A 23,572-nucleotide genomic window follows, 5' to 3' on the forward strand; every position below is an offset into this window, starting at 1 on the left:
TTGTGACGATCACTCTGAGAGAATGGATACTCACCCCCACACTAACTGTGGTTCTTCAAGATGTATTGGCCACACACATTCCACAATCTACCTTCCATCCTCATTAGTTCAGAGTCCTGTCACATGGGATTCGTTATTGGCAAAGGAACTGAGAGGTGGTTGAGATATCCCCACCCTCTCTATCGGGTGGCCAAACTGACTGACACCTCCCTACCCCCCGAGCTGCATACAACAATCTTCAGAAGTTCGAGAGCCAGGGCACACCTGCTGAGGCTCAGGGCTTCAGCCCAGCAGGAGCTGCCTGACGGGGCTCAGGGCTTCAGCCCTGCTCCTTCTGAAGTCATGAGCCCCAGCAGGTGCGCCCCAAAGGGATGAAGCCCCAAGACCCCCCCCCTCCCCACTGGGCAGAAGTTCCTACCCCACCACCCTGCTGCAAGGCAGAGGTCCCAAGTTCCCTTCACCCTCCCCAGTATAGTAGGTGGAGAATGGAGGGAGGATGGGGTGGGCTCCATGAGCTGCACTTTAACAGTAAAAGAACCGCATGTGGCTTACGAGCCATGGTTTGGCCACCTCTGCTTTATATCCTCAGATACAGTGCTCACAATGCTCCAGGGGCACAGGTGCAGCCCCAACAGATGCTGCTGTTCAAAGGATTATTATCTAAGCACTAGGAGTAGAGTTTGTATGGATAACACCCCTCAAAGAACCACCTTCCTTACTGTAAGGTAACCAACCATATTTATGTTTGCATAACCTATGCCTGGCTAAGTGGGGCAACAGTGAAGTGTTCTTAAAAATATCTTTGTTTTATCATCCTTGTGCTAGGTGCTCGTGGGCATGTTATCTGCACAATAGATAATGCAAGCTAAAGGTTAATTTTATTATTTCTGCTCTAGCATAAATAGCATAAAGCAACTGTTCTCTCAAGCAGGTTAGCAAAGATGGATCTAGGTTGTAAGGTAGTGTTAATTTTTCTTGTCTTTTTTCCTTGTTGTGGGGTAGACTGGAAACTAGTTCAGGGTTTTATTGCCATTGCTGGTCCCCTAAACAACGAGTCAGTAAGCAATTTAAATCTTCAAAACAAGCTCTTAGGCAAAGAAGCTCTTAATATTGTAGTGGATGAAGGACATAATTTTTTGTGCCACCAGCCTTTTTTGGCTTCTCTGCCACAGTACTTCTCCCACCTTCACGCAAGTGGTGTGACACATTATAAAATCTTTATGCCATGGATACACATCCTTCCAGAGGGGAATGCCAAGAATCCAGAAGAGGCTACAGTTCAGTGCTATAGACAACTTCTTAAGACTCTTACTGCTGCAAACCTTAAGCCAGTGATAATTCTGCATCATAAGCATTTGCCTGGGGTTGTGCTAACACAGTCCACACTTGGGAAGCACAGGACCTTTGCTGACCTCTTTGTGGAATATGCTGAGTTTAACTTCCGTTCTTTTGGTGATATGGTTGACATGTGGCTCACTTTTAGCGACTTGCCTGAGATCATTGAGAGCCTGCCGTATGATGATCCACAGACCTCTCTCCAGAGTCTAGCTGCTGCACATGAAAAAGCTTATAAAATCTACCATGAAAAATATTCTTCAAAAGGTAAAGAGAAAATGGGAATGGAGTTCTGTTTGACTTTCCTAAACAGTGTGTGAAGTGATGAAACTGTAAATGGCTGTGTGTGTGTGTGTGTGTGTGTTTCGGGATAGTAGCGAAAATGTCTATAGAAACATTTTTGAATGACCAGTTTCTCTGAAATCTCTGTATTTTAAAATAACAAAGTATTCCCCAGTTGAGTTCACACCATAGAGAAATAGCTAAATTACCTTCTGTTTTCTTTAACAGCTTAAGAGTATCTTGGACATTTTTAAAGAAGTGAAAATTGTGCGCTAAAGGTTATGGTCTACATTAAAATGTGCATAACCTAGGGCTTAATTCAAAGCTTTGCACTCACCCCTCAAAGACCCGGATCTCCTGCTGGCTTTTTTCTATGTTCTTAAGTTAAACTCATAGAGACAAAAGAAATTCCTAGGAAGCTTCAGTGGGAAATCTCCCTGGCTTCCGGCTATCTTGCCTGGCCAAGCTCCTTGGTGGTCTGTGTGGTGGATTTAAGGGAAGCCAGGAAGCCTTGGGAGTCTGGGCTCCAAGGTTTTGTGAATCTAGAGCCACCCACCAGGCACAGTGCTCTAGAGCTATGGTTCCCAGAACTGGGCAGAGAATGGGAATTCCCTGTTGTAGAGAACTTTGAAATTTTTGGTTTTCATTCCTAATCAGAATGAAATGAAATTTATAAATTCTCTGTGAAACTGAATGACCATTCTCCATCCAGTTCTAGCAGCAAACCAGGCTTAAGACTTTTTTTCCCCTTTAGTCCATATTTTGTGGGCTTTCTTTTTGTTGGCTTTTGTTAAGATTCTTTTAATGCTAGTGCATAGGTTTTGGGTAGAGATGAAGCTTGCCGTCCTGAAATTGTTCAACTTAGGGACTTTTTTAAGTAGATCATTTAGTTTCTCAGCCCAGAACAGTTTAAAAATTGACCCATCAGACCTAGAACTCTTTCCCTGAACTCCTGCTTTCCACTAGTGCTCTGTGCGATCAGCAGCTGGTGTTGAGCAGTCTAGGACACTTGCTGAACTCCTACTCTTCCCCCCCCTTCCCCCCAGTGGACATCTTTTAAATAATGTAATCTAGAAAAATTGGTTTCTAATATATGTACTGTGAATCTGCATCTTTCATTTTTTTCCCTCCTTCCCCCAAGTAAATGATATAATAGGCACTTTTTTCTGTATTTTTCAGATGGAAAACTGTCCATTGCACTGGAAATTGATCATGTCTTTGGGAGTGCAGCATTGGAATCTTTTTTAGCCTCTCTTAGGGTGATACTTTATTTTCTTGGAATTCTTGTCTATTAACTTGAACTTGATAAGTTTTTATTCCTTAAAAAAATGCTAATTGCAGTTGTAATTTGATCTATCTGATTTAGTAATGTCTATTTATTTCAGTAGTTTAATCATGTGAAGCTGCACTAATTTTAAACAATGACCAAGTTGTCCTGTTTGGTAAGCATTACTTAAAAAGCATAGACACTATATTCGTCAGTTAAATCTTCATCTGAAAATGTAAGCCTATGAGTAACTTCATTCTCATGAGTAGTCCCAGTAAAGTTGCACAGGTGCATAATTACTTTAGGATCCAAACCTTTGAAAGATTTGATGATAAATTTCATTCACAATTTGCAGCTGTAATAATGTGCATGTTCTGCATGTATTATAAGGCTACTGCAGAGAGATGCCACACTGTTGTTTTCCATGTGATTCCAATTAATAAGAGTTCACATTTTAAATACTGACTAGTAAAAATCCACTTTGCCTGTTTTATTTCCTATTTAACTCTTGTCTCCAACTTTATTTTTCTAAAAGCTTTGTAGGAGCTGTGATGATTCTAATGGCTCCAACCTGAGCTATTCATGCTCTGTTGGCCAAGTATGTCCGGTTGGCACAGTCTGGAGAGAAACCAGTCCCTTCAGACCAGTTGTCAAGCTAGGGCTCAGTTGAAGTGGTAGGTTGTAAGTTTAGAGTTCATCTGACTGGAAATAACAGCTCTTCTCTACTGTATTGAGTTCTTTGGAAAGATCAAACACTACCTATTAGTCTGATTTCAATCTCAACATCTTCTGGACTCAGCAGTGACCAAATACTTCTTAGGCATTGCATTCATTTGCTTTTCAAGTGAAATAATGAGACAATATGTGCAGGTGTGGCACTACCAAAGGCTTTTAAAAATGTACTTTCTCCAGGTGTGTATTAATAAACTGTTCTGAACCCTGTTGCAAAACTTTATCTGCATTGCCAAGACTAGTCATGAACTTTCTCAGTCTTGACTATTTAATAACTAATTGCAAATGATAAATGTTAAACACACAAAATACTCTGTTTGAATCATATGATCAGCTTCCATATTGTTGTAGTCCTGAGAAACAACCTTACAGCTGTAAACCAAATGACACTTTGATTCTACCTGTTGTCCAGTGGGATTGGTAGGAATTATACTGTTTCCTGGTTCCCCTATTTCTGTAGGACTTCTGAGTCCTAAAACTAGAATCACTGGTAATCTTTCAGGTATTTCTATATAATACTTCATTCTAAGGATAGTGCCAATTCAGAGGAGACATTAAGAAATGATTCTTTTTCCTAAGCAATTTTTAATAGCAAAAATTATTTCTGGAGTAGTGATTTGCCTTTTCTTCTTTCCAGGACTCTGTAGATTTTCTCTCTCTCAGCCTGCAGTACAACTGTAGAAAGGAAGTAGACTTAAAAAGGAAGTTGAATGAGTTACAGGTAATTTTGAGCAATGTTTCAAAGTAAAAATAGTACTATAGAGATTTCTAGACTGCTTTGGACTTTTAGGGATCCAATCTGCATTCGGTTACACAAGTGCAAATCCTGTGCCAGTGCAATTTTGTGACTGTATAACTGAGGAAAGAAATATGCTCTTAATGTTTTAAATTACTGTGTAGAGATCTTCACCAAAGGGAAAAATGTTCTAAATATATTTTGCATGTGGGGAAATGCATTCTTTTTCACAGCTACTTTTCAAGTGTCCTCAAAGGAAATGGAAAGGATTATTATTGGGGTTAACATTAATATGAGATAACATATCAATGGTAGAGTGGAGTAGATGGGTTTAAGACTATTGCCCATATACTGTAATTCTGTTGAACTGCTGAAACCACTAGCTGTGGTTATATGTAATGTCTTTAAAAGATTAATCAATTAGAAACAATTCATTTTACAGTTAATGCCTGTTTATAGCCACTTCCATATGAGGAACTCAAAGTAATTTACCCTCTTAAATCCTCTATGAGCTAGGTGTATGTTGTCACAGTTGAGGAAAACTGCACCTACATTTAGTGGTCCAGCAAGGACACCACTGTCAGGCTTCCGGCCCAGTAGCTGTTGCCTTGCTTGGATGGGGACCAGTGTTTTTCTCTCCCTCCTGACTGGGATGTTTCCAGTCTGCATAGCTCCCTGATTGTACTGTGACTTCACTAGCAAAAGACAGGCTGCGTAAGCAGACCTGCTTTGCTTCTCCCCTCAGAGACGGCACACACTGTAATGACCAACAGTTATAAGTTGCAGCACTTCCTATGCAGGACTATTTTATTCTTAAGGTAAAAGCACTACAGAGAAAACACATTAAAACAGTAAAAGAACCTGAATACGTGCTAATAAGATTGCCAGAGATCACTCTGGGCTCTGACAGGTGATAAGTCTTTCAAACCCCTCAAAGGGGTCTCTTCTATGGGCACAAGTTCGTAACAGCCTCAGCTCAAAACTAATGCCCAGTCTTAGGGGGGCTCAGTAAACCCAGTCCTTCCAACCCTTCCTGAAGGATTGGGGACCTCCATGGACCACAGGTCCTGTTCATTTGCTGGATCAGGAAACAGGCCCTGAGCTTGTTGGCTATTTATCCAAAAATCCTTTCTTTGTCTGGTGGTTCCTGTAGAATCCAGTTTGAACTAGTGTATGTGTACTTCTCCAGAGGGTGGCTTCAAAGAACGGATAACTGGAGGAATTTTATTAGCACTCCCCTCTTCGTAGAGGAGCTGTATACAATCACCAACACACAAACAATTGCATTTTTAGTACAATGAGCTCCAAAGACGTTAAGATAAACATTATTGATTTACGTTTAATTCCACCAAATTTGTCCAGGATATTGTCACCTGTCATACATTATTCCCGTTTTTGCTGATGTGAGCACAGAAGTTGTGTGTCTTGTTGAAGGTCTCATAACAGGTGAGCAGCAGAGCAAGGAAGACACCCCAAGTCTCCTAATTCCTCCCAGTCCTGTGCCTTAAACACATGACAGTTGTTCTTCACTGAGCACCCAGATGTTATAGTGATGGCCATGTTAGAGAGAGAGAGAGAAGGGAAGCTGCCTGTGCATCATCTATGCAAAACACAAAACAGGTTTAAAAGATGCTCATTGTTTTGAGAAATCCACAGACATTGCTTCTACAAGCCACACAAAGCCGGGGAAATCCACACTCTCACTGAAGCATAGCTAAATGGCTCTGTTTTGTCACCACAGATCAGACAACAGCCATGCCAGGAAACAGCTGTGTGTTGCTCCTTGGCATGTCGCTACTGCTTTTTTAACTTAAAACAGGTGTTTGAAAGCACTGAAAATGCAGTTTGGGCAGCAATCACTGATGCACTGAGCAACTGAAATTACATTCTGCCTTTTATCCAAGGCTTTTAAAGCGCTTCACTAAATTTTTGCAGCATCCCTGTTAGGTAGGCAAGGAGTTTTGCCTCCATTTTACATACAGGGACACTATTTTATTCATTTCTGGCTTTACAACTGCCCTAACAAGCTTTGTATGTGTAATTGTTTACTTGTGATAGCAATGGTGGAAACATTATCAAGGACAGGGCTCAAAATAAGGTTAGATCACACAGCGATGAAAGTACCAAAGGTCTCTCTCTATTAGTGCTCCTATCAATTCTGGCACAGGTAATGAATTACAGCTACCACATTTACTGGTGTATGTGCATCCAGCAAATGAGTTACAGAACCAAGAATGGAAGACAGGATTCCCTAGTCCCCTGGCCACTTGACAGTACTTCCTCCAGTTAACCTTTGCAGCTAGACCAACCATTTTTGTTGTTGTTGAAACAATTTCTTAGCTAAGACCTTTTTTATTTATTTATTTATTTATTTATTTATTTTTATAGGTTTTTTTAATGAAAAATCAACCCCCCAAAACTTTAGTGTTTTGAAAATAAAAGGTTGTTTTTGTCCCCCCCCCCAATTATCCCTTTTTGACCAGCCCTCCTTAAAAGTAGGGATGGAGACTGGTGCCAAATATCTCACTTCTCAATCCCTTCCCTTATTCCATATGCCTTCCCTCAATCCCATGAGCCTTTCACCTCCACTCTCCCAGGCACTAACAGGCTTCCACTCTCCAAGCAGGCATTAAATGAGCCTTATATTCTCTCCCCTCCCCCTACTTATGTCCCTGACCTCTTGAGCACTGAGCCACTTTTGTCTCTGCCAGGTCTGCCTTGGCCCTAGACGCTGCTCTGAACATCTTGCCTTACTGCCGCCTCTACTGCTTAGCATGAAGCAGAATGCAAAGTTCAGCAGCAACAGGAAGCTGGGCAAGTCTGCCATGTGGTTTGGCAGATATGCCCTGATCCCCTCATTCCTCTGGCTATATATGTTCCACCCCACAGTACCACCTGGAGACCTCCCAGGAAACAAGCCAGTTCTCAAAGTAAATATCCAAGGGTTAATATTGAATAGGCTGCATACGTGTGTATATATGTACGTATTTTTTGTGGTACAAGCAATGCGAATTTTTTTCACACACCCCCCCTCTTGATTATGTGTTAATCTGCCTTTTAAACATTCTTATCCCTGACGTGCAGTTTTGTAGGCATTCTATCAGGTTTTGTATCCCATGTTGAAAATAATAAATGCCAAACTTGTACCTTTGCTTATCTCCTTCATACAGCATGATGCCATTTTTTGTCTTACAGACTATCAAGGAGAACACAAAAGTTTTACTCTTTGGTCTAAAACTTCATGAATGTAACTCCATGAAAGAGAACCCATTTATAACAGTAGCTGGCATTTTCCAGGGTAAGTGACATGTTCAGAAGGAAGGATTCAGTTTCCAACTCTGCCAGAAACTTCCTGTAAGATGTAGGGCAAGGCGCTTAATCGTTATGCCTCAGTTCCCCATTTGTCAAATGCAACGTAACATTTCCTTCTTCCCATACTTTATCTGTTTTGTCTGCCTAAATTGTCTTACTGTTTGTACAACACCTTGTACAATGGGTCCCTGATTTTGGTTGGTTCCTTTAGTCTCCACTAAACAAGAAGTAATAATAATAGCCACATTTCGGTTGAGCATCCGATCTAAACTATAAAGCTAATGTTTCGGGGACTCAAATATTCTCTTCCCAAGCAGGTAGTATTGGGAGAGGCAGTTTTTAAAAGACTGGATTTCAAACCATGAGCTTATGTATATCGTAATTTATCCCGACGTAATGTGTAGTCATTTTCTTAAATCCCAGGCTTTGACACATCCCTCATTCGTCACTCGCATAAATCTCCCAGCACAACACACGCTCCCACAAGTCATCGGTTTAAGGTTTCTTAGAGCTGTCTGGAAAATGGAGCAGCTTGGTAAGCTGCCTGCCGGTAGAATCTAGAACCTTCCACCACCACCATTTCCCTGATTAACTGCTAGCCTGTGCTCCCGCACAGACAGAGCTTTACTTCTCCAGAACTGCTCCCACGTACCTGACTAACTGCCAGCCTGGAGGGCTATGCCTACAGTCATTTGGTTGAGTTGCACATGTATCAACCCGATTTTTTTTTTGTTTTTGTTTTTAACTGCCAAGGTGCAGGAGGAGAGATGAGTGAGAGAGGGATGTAACTGCTGTTATTTTACCAAAATTTTACAAAACAAAGATCACTATTCTCACTCTCCCAAAGCAATCCTGAAATTGCCTGCCTAAAAGTGTTATCCTTACCATAAACTTGAGTGCTTACCATAAATCCACAGATCATCACTAGTTTTACTGCTAAGGTAAAAGGTGAGAATAAAAGAAGGTGCAAAAAATGAGAATGGGATAACAATACAAAGTAGCTAGGGGAGAAGCTTTTATTGTAGCTATTTAGCACTTAGACAAATCTATACATACACAAGCGTTTATCAGGTACATATGGGGAACTGAACTGGCTAATATCAGAAGTCACATGTTTTCTTGCAACTGAGTTGTATTTTTCTCTTGTCTTTCAGCAATTAATCAAGACAAAGCATTAGCAGTGGGATATGATGTTAATGAATTCTTAAACTACTCATCCGTTCATAAAATTAGGTACACAGTTTTTGTTCCTTAAGTGAAGTCTTATAAACTCTCATGTCCTGTAGAAGACAGTGTGCTAGACAGATGGTGTCCTAAAGCCTTTAATAAACATGCTAGTCAAATCATTTTTAAATGCAGTTTCTTTTTAACTAGAAATGCTCTGCATTTCTTTCTTCTTCATCCATTGAGATTGCATCAGGCCCAACGGAGTATCTTGTACTCCTGTAGAACCTGCCCCCATCACTACAGCTTACAATGCAATGCCTTTTTGAAGGTGTTTTATTGTCACTCTTGTGAGGCTAGTTGGATTATACACAAGTGTATGTAGTAGCTGTGTATAATAGTATAGTAGCTGTACAGGGGGTCTTTGAGATTTGCAATAGCATCGTTCATTACTGTAAGCTCCTCAGATTACAAATTTAGCCCTTGTGGGTTTCATGACCTACATAGTTTAGTAAGTGCAGTGCTCATGGAGTCAATATGCGCCACAAGGGTTTTGTCTTCATCTTTGACCCAGGTGTAGTCAGACGGGTCATATGCACCCAAAATGCTGGCTTAGAAATGTCTCCTGTGCAAGTCTGTAGAGTTAGTCAATTGTACACCAGAAGTGACAGACAATTGACCATTGGATTGATTAGAACATTAAGACAGCACAGTGTAGCTAGTATGTTGGAGCTGAAAAAGAAATGACTATTTATTAGCCGTATAGTCTGCAATCTGTAATAATGCCACCAATCATGACTCTCTTAACATTTTTTTTTTTTAATCTCTAGTCCCCATGTAGCTAATACAACTATCCAAAAAAGACTACAAGAGGGCCAGGCCGCTGCTCTTGCTCCTCTCTCCTCCTATCAAACAGTTTGGGAAACTTTTGCTAACCAGTCCGAATTGGAGAGAGACGCGTTTGTGCATGATGTTTTCCCAAGTGGTTTCCTCTGGGGCACATCCACTGGTTCCTTTAACGTTGAAGGAGGCTGGGCTGAGGATGGAAAAGGAGAGAGTATTTGGGACTGGTTTGGGCAGCAAGGTCATGTCCACATGAATCAAACCGCAAATGTGGCATGTGACAGTTACCACAAAATTGACTATGATGTTTACCTGCTCAGGGGTCTTCAGTCGAAGCTCTACAAGTTTTCTATATCCTGGCCCAGGATTTTTCCCACTGGCATTAGAAACAGCTTCAGCCCCCAAGGTGTAAATTACTACAATAAATTGATAAACAGCTTACTGGACTCTAATATTGAGCCCATGGTGACCTTGTTCCACTGGGACCTCCCACAAACACTGCAAGATCTCGGTGGATGGCAGAATGAAAGCATTATTGATACTTTTGCAGACTATGCAGACTTCTGCTTTGCCACCTTTGGGGATCGGGTTAAATTTTGGATTACCTTCCATGAACCTTGGGTCATTAGCTATGCTGGCTATGGCACTGGACAGCATCCCCCGGGAATCACTGATCCAGGAGTAGCATCTTATAAGGTACCCACAAAGAGGAGCTTGCATTCTTGGGGCTATTGTAGTTGTGCTTTTTCTTTGATTACATTCTGTTTGTGTTGATTCTGTGACCTGGTGGTGGGGAAATCTCAAATGATCTGTATGTAAGGCCTGCGCTCTCTCATCAAGATACATCCATACTGCAGCACTTATAAGAAATCTGCTAATTAGCAAGGGCTTGATTGATAGGCAAATAAAGAGTTAATACTTAATTGTAGCAAAACAAAGAGAATGAATGTGTTTGCTTGTATCCCTCTCCTCCCAAAGCCTTTATTGTCACATCACTCATCATTTTAGGCTGGGATTTTCAAAGAGGCCAAAGGAGGTTGGATTTCAATGGGAGTGCGATTTGAAAAACCCAACCTTAAATTGCAAGACATTCAGGACAGGTACTGTATCCTGCCATGTGTTTGTGCAATGGCCTATACATAGAGCGAAGACTCCACTTGCAACTGAATTGAAGGTGTATCTGGGTTGGACTGTGGCAGCTTCTTAACATTGCTTGTCACAGCTATGAAATAAGTTGACTGAACTTCAAACCTCAAAGCTTGAATCTGCATTTGCGGCTAAGGTGTCAGGAGAGGTTTCTTTCCTCAATGGATTCAAACTAGTTTTATGTAGCACTTTCTATGAACTTGACTGGGGTTTTATGTTGGGTAGGAATGTTTAATTTTTATATGTACTTAATCTTAATATCTAAAAGTTCTTAAACTGCTGGCTCCAAACCTGTGTGCAGTGCTGTGACTACTTCCCTCCTTCTTCTCTCCCAAGGTGGCTCACTCAATTATTAAGGCGCATGCAAAAGCCTGGCACTTATATGATGACCGATATCGTTCCCAGCAGCATGGTAAAGTGGGAATTGTGCTGAATTCAGATTGGGCTGAACCAAAGACCCCAACAAGTTCTGAGGATGTGAAGGCAGCTGAGCGCTACATGCATTTCATGCTAGGCTGGTTTGCTCACCCTATATTTGTTAATGGAGACTACCCAGATATCCTGAAGTCCCAGATCCAACAGACGAACCAGCAGTGCTCTATCCCAGTTGCCATCCTCCCTTCATTTAGTGAGGAAGAGAAGTCCATAGTGAAAGGAACTGCAGATTTCTTTGGTCTTTCTCATTACACTTCCAGACTGATCAGCACTGCAGTTAATGACACCTGTATTCCAGCCTATGAGAATGTTGGGAACTTTTCCCAACATGTTGATTCTTCTTGGCCACAGACTGCCTCATCTTGGATCAGAGTGGTCCCTTGGGGGCTGAGAAGGCTGTTGAAGTTTGTTTCCCAGGAATATACAGGGACTAGGATCCCAATTTACATAGCAGGGAATGGTGTGCCCACAGAAGATGGAGGGGATGTTATTAATGACACGAAGAGAATGGATTATTTCAGGCTGTACATCAACGAGGCTCTGAAAGGTATGCAGTATTTATTTTTAAATGGTTAAATGTTATTTAATTGGGCCAGTGTTTTTTCACTTAAACTTGTGACAACATGTGAACATTCCCACTTGTGTGGTACCATTAAAGCTACATCCTCTGTCAACTGCAGCTACTAGATGTGACTTGATCCCGCAGACCAGGCCTGAATAAGTTTCCCAGACCTGAAAAAGAGCTCTGTGTAAGTTCAAAAACTTCTCTTTCACCAGCAGGAGTTGGTCTAATAATAGATATTACCTCCCCCACCGTATTCTCTCTGTGCATACTATGTAATGCAGGCACGCTTGGGCCCAACCCTGCACTGAGCTCTGGGGGAAGACCCTTGTCCTTATACAAAGCCCTATTGAAGTCAATGTGCTACTAGGCAAGTGTCTGAATCCACCAGATTGGATCTCCTTGCAGGATCAGGGCCAAAGTGCAGAAGACTGGCATATCTCTGCCTAGAGTATGAAAACATCATTGTGTGTGTGTGTAAGTGTAAAGTGCTTTACAAAGCAGCTCAGTATCATTAACTGTGATTGGTGACCTACCGCTGTTGGTAATCTCCATCTGCTGGTTGTAGGTGGATGCACCTTGGTAGGGCAGTGTGAGGAAGCTGGCACTGCTGCCCCACTATACACGTTCTGTGGTTAATTATAGGACTTCTTTCTCCAGGAAAGTCCAGTCAGCACTGAATTTACATGACAGTTCTGTCTCAGTATAGTAGTAGGTCCATAAGAGAGCCGTACATTTGCAGTGGCTAAAGACACTTGACCTTCAAAATATAAACATGTTGGCTTAGGGGCCAGAAGAAGGAATCAAAAGTGAGGGTTTGAAAGGAACAAATAGTCCTTAGGGACCTAATTTCCATTGACTTGTGAGGGGAGTTAGGCACCAAAGAGCCACTTGTGCCTTTGAAAATCTCCCACATGGTAGCACAGCTCACCATGACTAGGTTGTTGGGCCAGCTTATAGCTGAGTTTTGAAACTATCTAAATCTATGCACATAGAAAACTAATTTGATTTTTCTCCCTCCCACCTCTTGTAAGTACAACAAATTGTGCCTTGCCAATCATCGTTTTCAGTGATAAACAAGTTATAGATTACTGCCCTGGAAACGCTCAGCCAGGGAGACTTGAGGTTTTTCTTAAATAAAAAAGAAAACGAGCTAGGGGAAACATATTCACAATATTAACACAGTTCCTTTTCTTTGAGCAAGTGCATCTCCAAATTAAAAAAAAAAAACAAAAAACCAAAATATTTTTTAAAAAATTAATATTTTGTATTTCTAAAAACAACTACTAAAAAAATCAGCATGCTCTAAGTATTATAAAAATACAGGATAGTGAGTGCATTTATCACTGCCTCCTAGTGGTTGCTTTATAAAAAGAAGTCCTGTAACTAACAGGTGCCAGATGGGCCAGATTTTTTGGACTCAAAAGATCCTAGATTCTGTCCTCCACGCAATATATATTGACATAGATGACAATACTGACAATACTGCACAGTACAGAGATTGATTACAATGTGTTATGGTTACTGGTGGTCTCGGATACATGAGATACTTTTCTTTAGCCTCACAATGCATCCTTGGGTGTGTCACTGTATCCTTGTTTGTTCCTTTGTGTAATATTGCCCATTGTCCATAAAAATATTCAAAGTCTAACGTATTTCTCTATTGTATTTTAACAGCTATAAAGCTAGATGCAGTTGATGTTCGGACATATATTGCCCGATCCCTGATTGATGGCTTTGAAGGCCCAATGGGTTACAGTCAACTATTTGGACTACATCATGTGAATTTTGAAGATGGCAACAGACAAAGGACACCAAAGGAGTCAGCATATTTCTTCTCCAGTGTTATTGAAAAGAATGGTTTCCCCAAAGAAGTCATGGACAGATCTCTTCAGTCACTGACGTGTGATTCACCCCCACCACCAAGGTTACTCAGTTTACCAGCGTCTGACGTACCTTCAAAGGCAAAGGTTGTTTGGGAAAAATTCTCACCCCAAACTAAGTTTGAAAGGGACATGTACTTCTATGGAACCTTCCCAGATGATTTTACGTGGGGCGTGTCCTCCTCTGCCTACCAGATTGAAGGAGGTTGGGATGAGGATGGCAAAGGGCCTAGCATTTGGGATAACTTCACCCACATCCCAGGGAACATAAAAAATAATGAGACTGGAGATATAGCTTGTGATAGCTACAACAAACTAGCTGCAGATCTTTACATGCTGACAGCTTTAAGGGTAAAGAGCTATCGCTTCTCTCTGTCTTGGCCTCGCATTTTTCCTAGTGGAAGAAATGATTCCATAAATAGCCACGGGGTTGATTATTACAACCGACTTATCAATGGTTTGACTGCAAGAAATATCACTCCTATGGTCACTCTGTACCACTGGGATCTGCCTCAGGCTCTCCAGGACATTGGTGGCTGGGAGAATGATTTGTTGATTGAACTTTTTGATAGTTTTGCAGACTTCTGTTTCCAGACTTTTGGAGACAGAGTGAAATTTTGGATGACCTTTAATGAACCCTTCGTCATTGCATGGGCTGGATATGGGGTAGGAGATCTTCCACCAAATGTGAAGGATAATCCAGGTCACACTCCCTATAAGATTACACACACGTTACTAAAAGCTCACGCCAAGGTTTACCATATGTATGACCGTAAATACAGAGCAAGTCAGAAAGGGGTTATTTCTTTGAGCCTCAGTACTGAGTGGGTTGAACCAAAGACACTGGATGATCCCAGAGATGTGGAAGCAGCAGATCGCTATCTGCAGTTTGTTCTAGGGTGGTTCGCACACCCAATTTTCAAAAATGGGGACTACCCAGAGGCCATGAAGTGGACAATAGGGAACAGGAGTGAGCTACAGAACTTGCCATCCTCCCGTCTGCCAGCTTTCACGGCGGAGGAGAGAGAATACATCAGGGGCACAGCTGACGTCTTCTGTTTCAACACCTACACCTCCAAAATTATAAAGCATAAGACCACCAGGCTAAAACCATTCTCTTATGAGGATGACCAGGAGCGATTGGAGGAGGTTGATTCATCCTGGCCTACCTCAGCACTTACAGAAATGAGACCTGTAGCCTGGGGTCTCAGGAGGCTGCTGAATTGGATTAAAGAGGAATATGGCAATCCCCCAATTTACGTAACTGAAAATGGGGTGGGAACAGAGACCAAATCTGACGTTGATGACACTAACCGGATATTTTACTACAAAACATACATCGATGAAGCTCTGAAAGGTATTGGGGTTATTTACATTAGTGCTAGCATGATGATGAAAGATTTCCACCATCATGGGCTCCAGGCCTGCTTTTTCTCCCAGTGAGGAATGCCTTTTAAAAGATAAGCATCCCTTGTCTTCCCTAACGCATCAGGAACTGAAGATGCTTAGACTGAAATGTGCAGCTTTGCCAGGTCTAAATTGGAGGTCACCCTGCAAATAGTTTTGCAAACAAAAATTGAGCTTTCTCAGCTCCTTTATGCTCACCTTCCCTTCTCGTTCATTTACCCTTCTTTCTCTTCTCTTATGCCACGCTGGCTGATGCTTCTTGGATGGATATATTGAGTCAGGCCTGAATAGCTAGCAATTACCATCCAATGGTGGTTCTGAATTAGGAAGCTTTCACTTTTGTTGTCCCTTCCGTGAGCTGCAAAGTTAGCTTAAACAGCATGTTGGGGATTTCCATGGTTTGGGGGACTCTCCAGGTGTGGAAGAGCCAGCCTGTACCACCCTAGGCCCCGTAAGAGCGTCAGAGGAGAAAGGGAATTGTCTTAAAAAATACTGAACCACTGGCTCTAGAACAGACCCTTGGGGAACTGCTGCAGCTAGGCATCGTTTAGTGCAGCCTTATGGATCTGGGGCATGGAGCCTTGATTTTTCTACACTCAGGCCTTAAGGGGGAAAAGGGGTGTTGATGATTTTAACTGAGGTAACTAAACTAGAGATGATGCTGCGCCATGAAACTCAGCTCTGGACTTTGAGAGAAACTTTAAGGGTGTTCAGATTAAGGGTTTTGTCTTTTTTTCCTCTCCCATCTCTAAACTAGAACAAACAGAAAAGACATTGGAGCCTTCATTATCTTCTGATAATGCCAATTGGTAAACCAGGCTGTAATGTACTGACTTTGCATGTATGATATTGCCCTCTAGGGACTAGCCCACCCAAATAGTAAGGGATGTTTCTAAAGCTACTAGCTAAGGAAGGTCTCCTTTAGCTTGAGGATGGGGCTTCTAGTCCCACTTCCTGAAGGGGTGTATGAGTCATCAAGTGTTCGTGTTCACACATGAATCCTTTGCAATACCTTGTAGTTTACATTAGGATACTTCACTGATACTGTTCTATCACATATGTTATCCAAGCAACTGTTTTGTTTTGTTTTTTAAAATATTTTCAGCCTACAAGTTGGATGGTGTTAATCTTCGAGGATACCTTGCTTGGTCTCTCATGGATAACTTTGAATGGTTGCATGGTTACAGTGCCAGGTTTGGACTGCACCAGGTTGATTTTGAAAATCCCAACAGGCCAAGGACCCCCAAACGCTCTGCAGTGTACTATGCTGAAGTCATACGTAACAACGGGATCCCATTACCAAAAGAGGATGAGTTTTTATATGGGGAATTTCCAAAGAATTTTTCATGGAGCGTAGCAACCGCAGCATATCAGGTTAGGAGATCATAATGTCATCTGTACATTACCAGTGAACAATTGATTGTTTCAGAGGACACTCAAAGCTTTTATAAAACTGGGATTTAGTAAAATAGGAGGAGCTTATAATAGCTAATATCAGACTGGGGGAACGCAAAGACACTTAAGAATAAAATATGTCCTAAAATGGGAATTTAACTTCAAAAATCAAGAGATAACTTGTTTTTATATAATTATAGATTGAAGGAGCCTGGAGAGCAGATGGGAAAGGACTTAGCATTTGGGACCAGTTTGCTCATACTCCCTTGAAAATTAGCAATGATGAAAATGCAGATGTAGCTTGTGACAGCTACCACAAGCTTGAGAAGGACTTGGCTTGTCTGAGAGCTCTTCAAGTGTCTCACTATCGCTTTTCAATCTCCTGGCCCCGTGTTCTCCCAGATGGAACTACAAAGCATGTAAATGAAGCTGGATTAAACTATTATGAGAGGCTTATTGATGCTCTCCTTGCATCTAATATTAAACCTCAGGTAAACAGCTATATATAATAAGATTTCAGGATTGCCACTACCTGTGTGTCATATTGAAGCCTAGAATGTCTGTTGTCAGTGTGAAGCAATGGACACAGCTACTAGCATGGTTGAGAGGTCTTTTTGTTTAGAATATTACCAGGTTCAATCACCATTGGTATTTGCAGTCTGTTACCATCCAATTTTTTAGTTTTTCAGCCATATTGGGCTTTTTTTTATGCATGTGACTTTACACCTGTAATACGGTACAGACTTTCCAGCCCTACATTTTTATAATTCTATTAGGTGAAGTCACCTCAAGAGGTCATCTTGTCCAGGCCCCCATGCTGAGGCAGGATTAAGTACACTTAGGCCACCCTGTCAGCTGTTTGTCTAACCTTTTCTTAAAAACCTCAAGCGTGGGGGATTCCCTAGGTAACCTATTCCAGTTCTTACCCTTTTAGTTAGAACATTTTACCTAATACCTAACTTCAGTCTTCACTGCAGCAAATAAAGATGCTTGGGACTGTGAATCCCATAAAAAGCTGTTAATAACAATTTGATACCAAAAATAATTTTTTTCATTTTCTCAAATTGCCATGTGCAGTCGTCCCTGAGTCCTGTTGCTGAACTCTCAATTTTTATGGACTTCAGGGGGAGTTGTGGTTGTTCAGAAGTCTTGCAGGATTGGCCTCTATCTTTGTAAATAACAAAATCAAAGTTTATTTTCCCCTTCAAACGTGAAGCACCTGAATGTCTCAGCCTAGCAAAAAATAGGAATTTTATTTAAAAGGGTAAAGAGGTTTTCCCAGCTGCAATCCTTCGTGGTGTGAAATGTGGGGCTGAGAAGAGATGCTTGATGCTCAGGGAATCTTGGGTGTCTTTTTTAAAAAATCCCTACGTTTATAGGGCTATCAATTCACTGTCTTGCATTGGGTGGGTGCAGGGAGGGGAGGTACCAGATTCTGATTTTAGCTTGCTTTGACAACAGTTCATCCACTTGGGTCCATTGCTGGGCTGTTGTGACTATTGATTACATTAAGGATCAAATCCAAACCTGGCACAAATAGGTGCATCTCCAGGGCTGGATTTTTACCAGTGTCTGAAAAGACTGTAGAAGTAATGAGTAGTAGTATTTGTGTGTATTAGTGACCACTGTATTGGGCTGCGCACAATACAGGCTTCAGGAGATTCCCTTTGTGATACTGAACAATGTAAATGCCTGTCAGTCAGTGATAGTCATGTGATGATAATGCAGGCTTCCGTAAGTAACGTCATGTTCCTTGTCCATTTCTTCATGAATGAGAGTGAATCAGTGGTTATCTCATAAAGTAACTAGTGATGTTTGTAACCCGTCTCTCTACATAGGTAACTATTTACCACTGGGACCTCCCCCAGGCCCTGCAGAACGTTGGAGGGTGGGAGAATGAAACTATAGTTCAGAGATTTAAAGAATATGCTGAGTTACTTTTCCAGAGGCTGGGAGATAAAGTGAAATTTTGGCTAACCCTCAATGAACCCTATATAATCGCAAATCTTGGCTATGGCTATGGCACGTCTGCTCCAGGTATGGCTACTGTCTTTAAGCTGTGTTCTCCAGTGTGAGTAAGAAGCAAGTTCATGGTTAATCAGGAGACAAAGGATGATTTTATGGTTAAGGCACTGGATTGGGACTCAAAGGTCTGAGTTCAATTCCTGGGTCTGCCACAGACTTTCTTTGTGACCTTGGGCAAGTCACTTTTATGTCTCTCTGCTTCAGTTCCTTAGCTGTAAAATGGAGTTAATTTATACTGGGAGTTTCCAAAGAACTTTTAATAAAACATTCCTTCTGCAACATATCAGTTTGGGAAATGACAATGTGAATTACTAGTGGACAATCAAATGTGTATGCAGAAAACACACAGGTTTTATAAAAATTTTTTATAAAGGTTTTATTTAATAGGGGCATTGCAAGGATAAAATCTGTGAGGTGCTGAGTACTAGATAGGGTGATCAGATAGCAAGTCTGAAAAATTGAGGTGGGGGTAACAGGCGCCTATATAAGACAAAGCCTTGAATGTTGGGACTGTCCCTATAAAATTGGGACATCTGGTCACCCTAATACTAGAGTATGGAGGGCCATATAATTATCCAGAGAGACAGGACCATACAGTACCTTCTGTGGAGACACCTGCATGTGAGGTATGGAACCTCTGCAGTACTCACGCATCACATCCTTGAAGTCATCCCCTAATGGGAGATTTTAGACATACAGCTTCCCCACATCATGGATCTCCAGGAAGGGGAAAGTTCCCTCAATCCTATGGCAAGAGATTCTCTCTGTATGTTGTTCTGGACCCCTCTGCCCTGCAGTTTGGCCCCTGTAGTGCCAGATGAGATGGTGTTTCTTCTTTTACTGGCAGTTCTAGTTGTTCTTTTTGTGTTACTCTGCTGGAAACGGCAGGCCTGGTTGTGGGAGCAGCCCTGTCTCACCTCATGTGTTGCTTTCTTCAGGAATCTTTGCTAGACCAGGTAAAGCTCCTTATATAGTAGGGCATAACTTAATAAAGGCCCATGCTGAAGTCTGGCATCTGTACAATGAAACCTACCGTCCTAAACAAGGAGGATTAATCTCCATTACCATTAACTCTGACTGGGCTGAGCCAAGAAACCCTGACAAGCAGGAAGATATTGACGCTGCGAGGCGATACGTGCAGGTACACAGGAGATCTCACCAATACACCCTCTGCTCTTTCTCCCATTTTCCTAATCCCGTGGTTACTATGATGCAGAGATGCCTTGACCTGGATTGCTGCCTTGCCATTTTCTAGCAGATTGTTGCAGTGAACCAAGCCTAACATTGAGGGTCTCAATATCTTTTTCATGTACCAATAGTTTTAATTGTGTAGACCCTCCTTAAGATTTTTGTCTCCCAGGGACACCCACCCTCTCCTTGATAACACCCTGTAGCAGAGCAGTTATACAGTAAGCAGCAGAGAAGAGCCAAAATAGAAATGCAGCAACACAGCCTTGCTGTTCTTACTGATAACGTAAGGCACTTCCCTGCATCTCTGTTTGCTCATTCATTTAAAGTTGCTGGTAAATAGTATGGCACAAATTTTGCCATTGGCTAGTAGAATTAGTTCAGTTTCTTGCATGGCATTCAGTTGTAGATGTGTTATTTAACCCCTCAGCCCCTTTCTTGTTTCCTTGGCTTAGTTTTACGGTGGTTGGTTTGCTCATCCCATTTTCAAAAACGGGGATTACAATGAAGTGATGAAAACGAGGATACGGGAGCGCAGCCTGGCCCAAGGGCTGAGCACATCACGGTAAGTGCCTGGTAACAAGACATGAGCAAATACGGTAACTTCCACCTTGTAAAATTCCACTGTCCTGCTGGGATGTGTGTGTGGGCTAGTAAATATTCATGATTATTTCAAAGCTGGGGTGAAGTAGTTATGATAAATTTGCAGTGACCCTTACTCCTGAGCTATTATGTTACAGTGGTTAAAACAGTGGCCTCGCTGTAACTCAGGTGCAGTGCCAGTAAAACTCAGCAGACAAACTACCTTCTGAGTGTCATATTTATTATGAAAGGATGGGGAGGATAACGAATTGGGATTCAGGGTTATGATGATAAACCATATGAATCATTTCCCCTTGAAAATAAACCTGGTTAGGCCAAGGAACATTCTCTAGCCTGCTTAGTTCTGCAGTGGTGGGATCCCAGCATTGCCTCCTAATCTGTAGTGACTCACATCTTCTTTACTATGCAGTCCAGCAGTTACCTAGCAGTGGTTTAAAACCTTAACTCTAGCAATAATATTTTCATTTGTTTGCTGTCCAAGATGTGAAGAATGCCCCTAACAACCTGTAACCCCTCTTTTTGTCATATGACTGCAGTGGTGTTAACTGGCCACTCTACCTGGAATGGTCCCTTAGAATATGTGCTAGCTACTTATGCTAAACAATCTGCTCTATCATGCATTTAGCTGTGGTCAGGGTCAGCTTTAGGCTGATTCGCCCGATTCCCCCAAGTTGGGCCCCACACCTAAGAGGGCCCCACGCCGGTGCCTTTTTAATTTTTACTCACCTGACGGCACTCCGAGTCTTCAGCGGCGGGTCCTTCAATCGCTCGGGTCTTTGGTGGCGGGTCCTTGAGTGCTGCCAAAGACCTGGAGCAAGTGAAGGACCCGCCACTGAAGTGCCACCGAAGACCTGGAGCGCTGCCAGGTGAGTACGAATCGGGCCCTGCACTTGCTGAAGCTGGCCCTGGCTGTGGTGCTCCGAATACCTTTCCCAGACCTGAAGAAGAGCTCTGTATGGCTCGAAAGCTTGTCTCTCTCACCAACAGATGATATTAATTTACCCATCTTGTCTCCTTTAAGGAGGAAAGCTTTGTCAGGGTCAGTCCCTTCCTGCTTGCACCAATTCACTGGTGTAGCTCAATCCATTTTTCAAGACCACCAAATAAAGTTGTATGAAAAAGTGCTCACCGTCTGTACACAGGATTAAGTCTGACCTGTTTTGTGTAGAGTATTTTACCTACTTGATTTCTGACCTATGTAAATTCAATCTGTTACTCTTTTAAATGAGCAAATGGAGAGGATTTGGGATAAATGAATTTATTATCTTAATTAAATACATCTATAGGAGTTGCTGTAGAAAGTTCTCTTTTGCTTTTGGGTATAATGTTAAAACTATTTCTGCACATCTCATTTGCAAACAATGAACTTCTGTAAAATCACTTTCTTCAAGAGTTTCTTTGGGGTAATGGCACAAACAGGCAGCTCAAAATTGTACATTGGATGCTCTGCAGTAGAAGACCTAATTCTCCTATACAGATGCATTGAGTGTTGCTTTCAGCTGCTCTTAAAAAATAGTATGTTATATTGATCAGCTGTGAAAAATTGAAGCCCGGCAACTCAAGAAACTTAATTCAAAGGCACCAGTCTGGCCAGATGGTACATCATTCCATTGTGCTATCACAGTTTTATCATGAGATGTTGGGAGCAACATCAAACTTCTGTGCTGCAGATCACCTTCCCTTTCACAGAGTCTGGCTATACCCTGGCCAAATAGTGAATCGTCTTCACTTTCATAGCATGGTGTAGTGAAACTGGCAGAGCTGTGCTCTTGAGCTGTGCAGTATTTCTGATCATTTACCTCTGAAAAGGTAAAGGAATGTTTGATAAAATGTGGTCTTGAAGAAATTGCTTAGCATGCTCTGGAAAAGGTGTGGTTTGGTGATTGGTAGTGCATTAATACTTGAGTTCTGGTCCCAGCTCGGGAAGGAGTGTGTCCTAATGGTTGGAGCAGGTGGTTGGCTGTCAAGATTCTTGTGTTCAAGTTCCATTTCTGCCACTGTCTCACTTTGGGCAAGTCTCTCAGTATTCAGGTCAATACAATGGGTATTATGATGCTTACATCAGAGGTTTTTAGGTTGAATAAATTTGTGTCCATAAAGCACTTTTCACAATCACAGTGGGCTGTGTAAGTTCAATTATTTCTCATTATTATTGTTAACATTCTAACAGGTATGTAGTTTCTTTAAGGGAATTCAGTTTTTTTCTGAAACTTGAGATTTGTTTTGTGGTCAATCCTTTAAACATTTCCCAGTAAAAGGAATTTTAGTCTTTTTCTTGTTTTTCCCTTTTAATACAGACTCCCAGAATTTACTGAAAGTGAAAAGCAGAGAATTAAAGGCACATTTGATTTCTTTGGTTTCAATCATTATACCACAATATTGGCATTCAACTTAAACTATGCTTCTGCCATCTCATCCTACGATGCTGATAGGTAAGACATAAGCATAAAGTTATAGTCAAATAACACAGTCAAACTAGAGTCTGTGCCAATATGATCAATGTTTAAACATTAAAAATTAACTTGGCAAGCTCTTGGACTTTTAGACACCCAAGACTTGGGCTAGTAAAATATTCACTGGGTCAGAAGTTTGGGTGCTGTCCAAAATTCAGGGAATAAATGTGATACTTGCTGCCCTTGCATCACAAGCTTATGACACTGAATTTTTAGCAAGCACAGTTAAGAACAGAACCAGTATTAAAGGAAAATGTGTTTGTCAGAAGTTGATATAAAAATGGTATCTTTATATACTCTGGCTTTTAAGATGGCAGACTATACTGGCTTCTAGATACTTAATAGTTGCCTTTTTTAAATGTGTGTTTGTCGTAATGGAATTTGTGTACCAACTACAATGTGAAGCTTTAAGGGTGAAACAACTTAAATACTAAACATACATAAAGCTTCTTATTTTAATATTAAAATAACCATCTGGCCTAGTTTTGTATTTAATAGCAAATACGGGCTGCTTTTAACAACTTTTTTGGTTTATAGAAGGGGGAAATACTGGTAATTTTCCTCTCCACGTATGGTCCCACATAAATAGCTGTTTTGTCATCAGTGTATGGAGAGAGTTTGTAGATAACCAACTCTCACTGAAGTTATGGGAATTATCTACATACACGGAGGGGAAAATGAATTACCAGTATCAGTGAAAATATTAACCACTGCCTTAAACTATATCAAACTGGACTTGGGAAGAGCTCTCAACAAGCAAGGATGAGGATGGGGACACATCACATAGAGGGAAGGGATTGTTAG

General features: G+C 41.5%; 1 protein-coding gene across 1 annotated transcript in view; it reads left to right on the forward strand.

Annotated features, from left to right (window-relative positions):
• Nucleotides 1–941: 941 nt before the first annotated feature.
• The window catches only part of LCT (lactase), a 28,311-nt gene continuing 5,680 nt past the window's right edge, over nt 942–23,572 (forward strand). Inside the window, exons 1-14 of the mRNA XM_039493758.1 lie at nt 942–1,602; nt 2,797–2,876; nt 4,254–4,337; nt 7,548–7,650; nt 8,819–8,897; nt 9,659–10,367; nt 11,154–11,799; nt 13,492–15,054; nt 16,210–16,478; nt 16,700–16,990; nt 18,338–18,536; nt 19,463–19,665; nt 20,168–20,277; nt 22,613–22,747. Coding sequence (XP_039349692.1) covers nt 942–1,602; nt 2,797–2,876; nt 4,254–4,337; nt 7,548–7,650; nt 8,819–8,897; nt 9,659–10,367; nt 11,154–11,799; nt 13,492–15,054; nt 16,210–16,478; nt 16,700–16,990; nt 18,338–18,536; nt 19,463–19,665; nt 20,168–20,277; nt 22,613–22,747 — 5,132 coding nt within the window. The remainder of the gene's footprint in view (nt 1,603–2,796; nt 2,877–4,253; nt 4,338–7,547; nt 7,651–8,818; nt 8,898–9,658; nt 10,368–11,153; nt 11,800–13,491; nt 15,055–16,209; nt 16,479–16,699; nt 16,991–18,337; nt 18,537–19,462; nt 19,666–20,167; nt 20,278–22,612; nt 22,748–23,572) is intronic.

This window comes from Mauremys reevesii, linkage group 11 (genome assembly GCF_016161935.1).
Source record: "Mauremys reevesii isolate NIE-2019 linkage group 11, ASM1616193v1, whole genome shotgun sequence".
NCBI lineage: Eukaryota > Metazoa > Chordata > Testudines > Geoemydidae > Mauremys > Mauremys reevesii.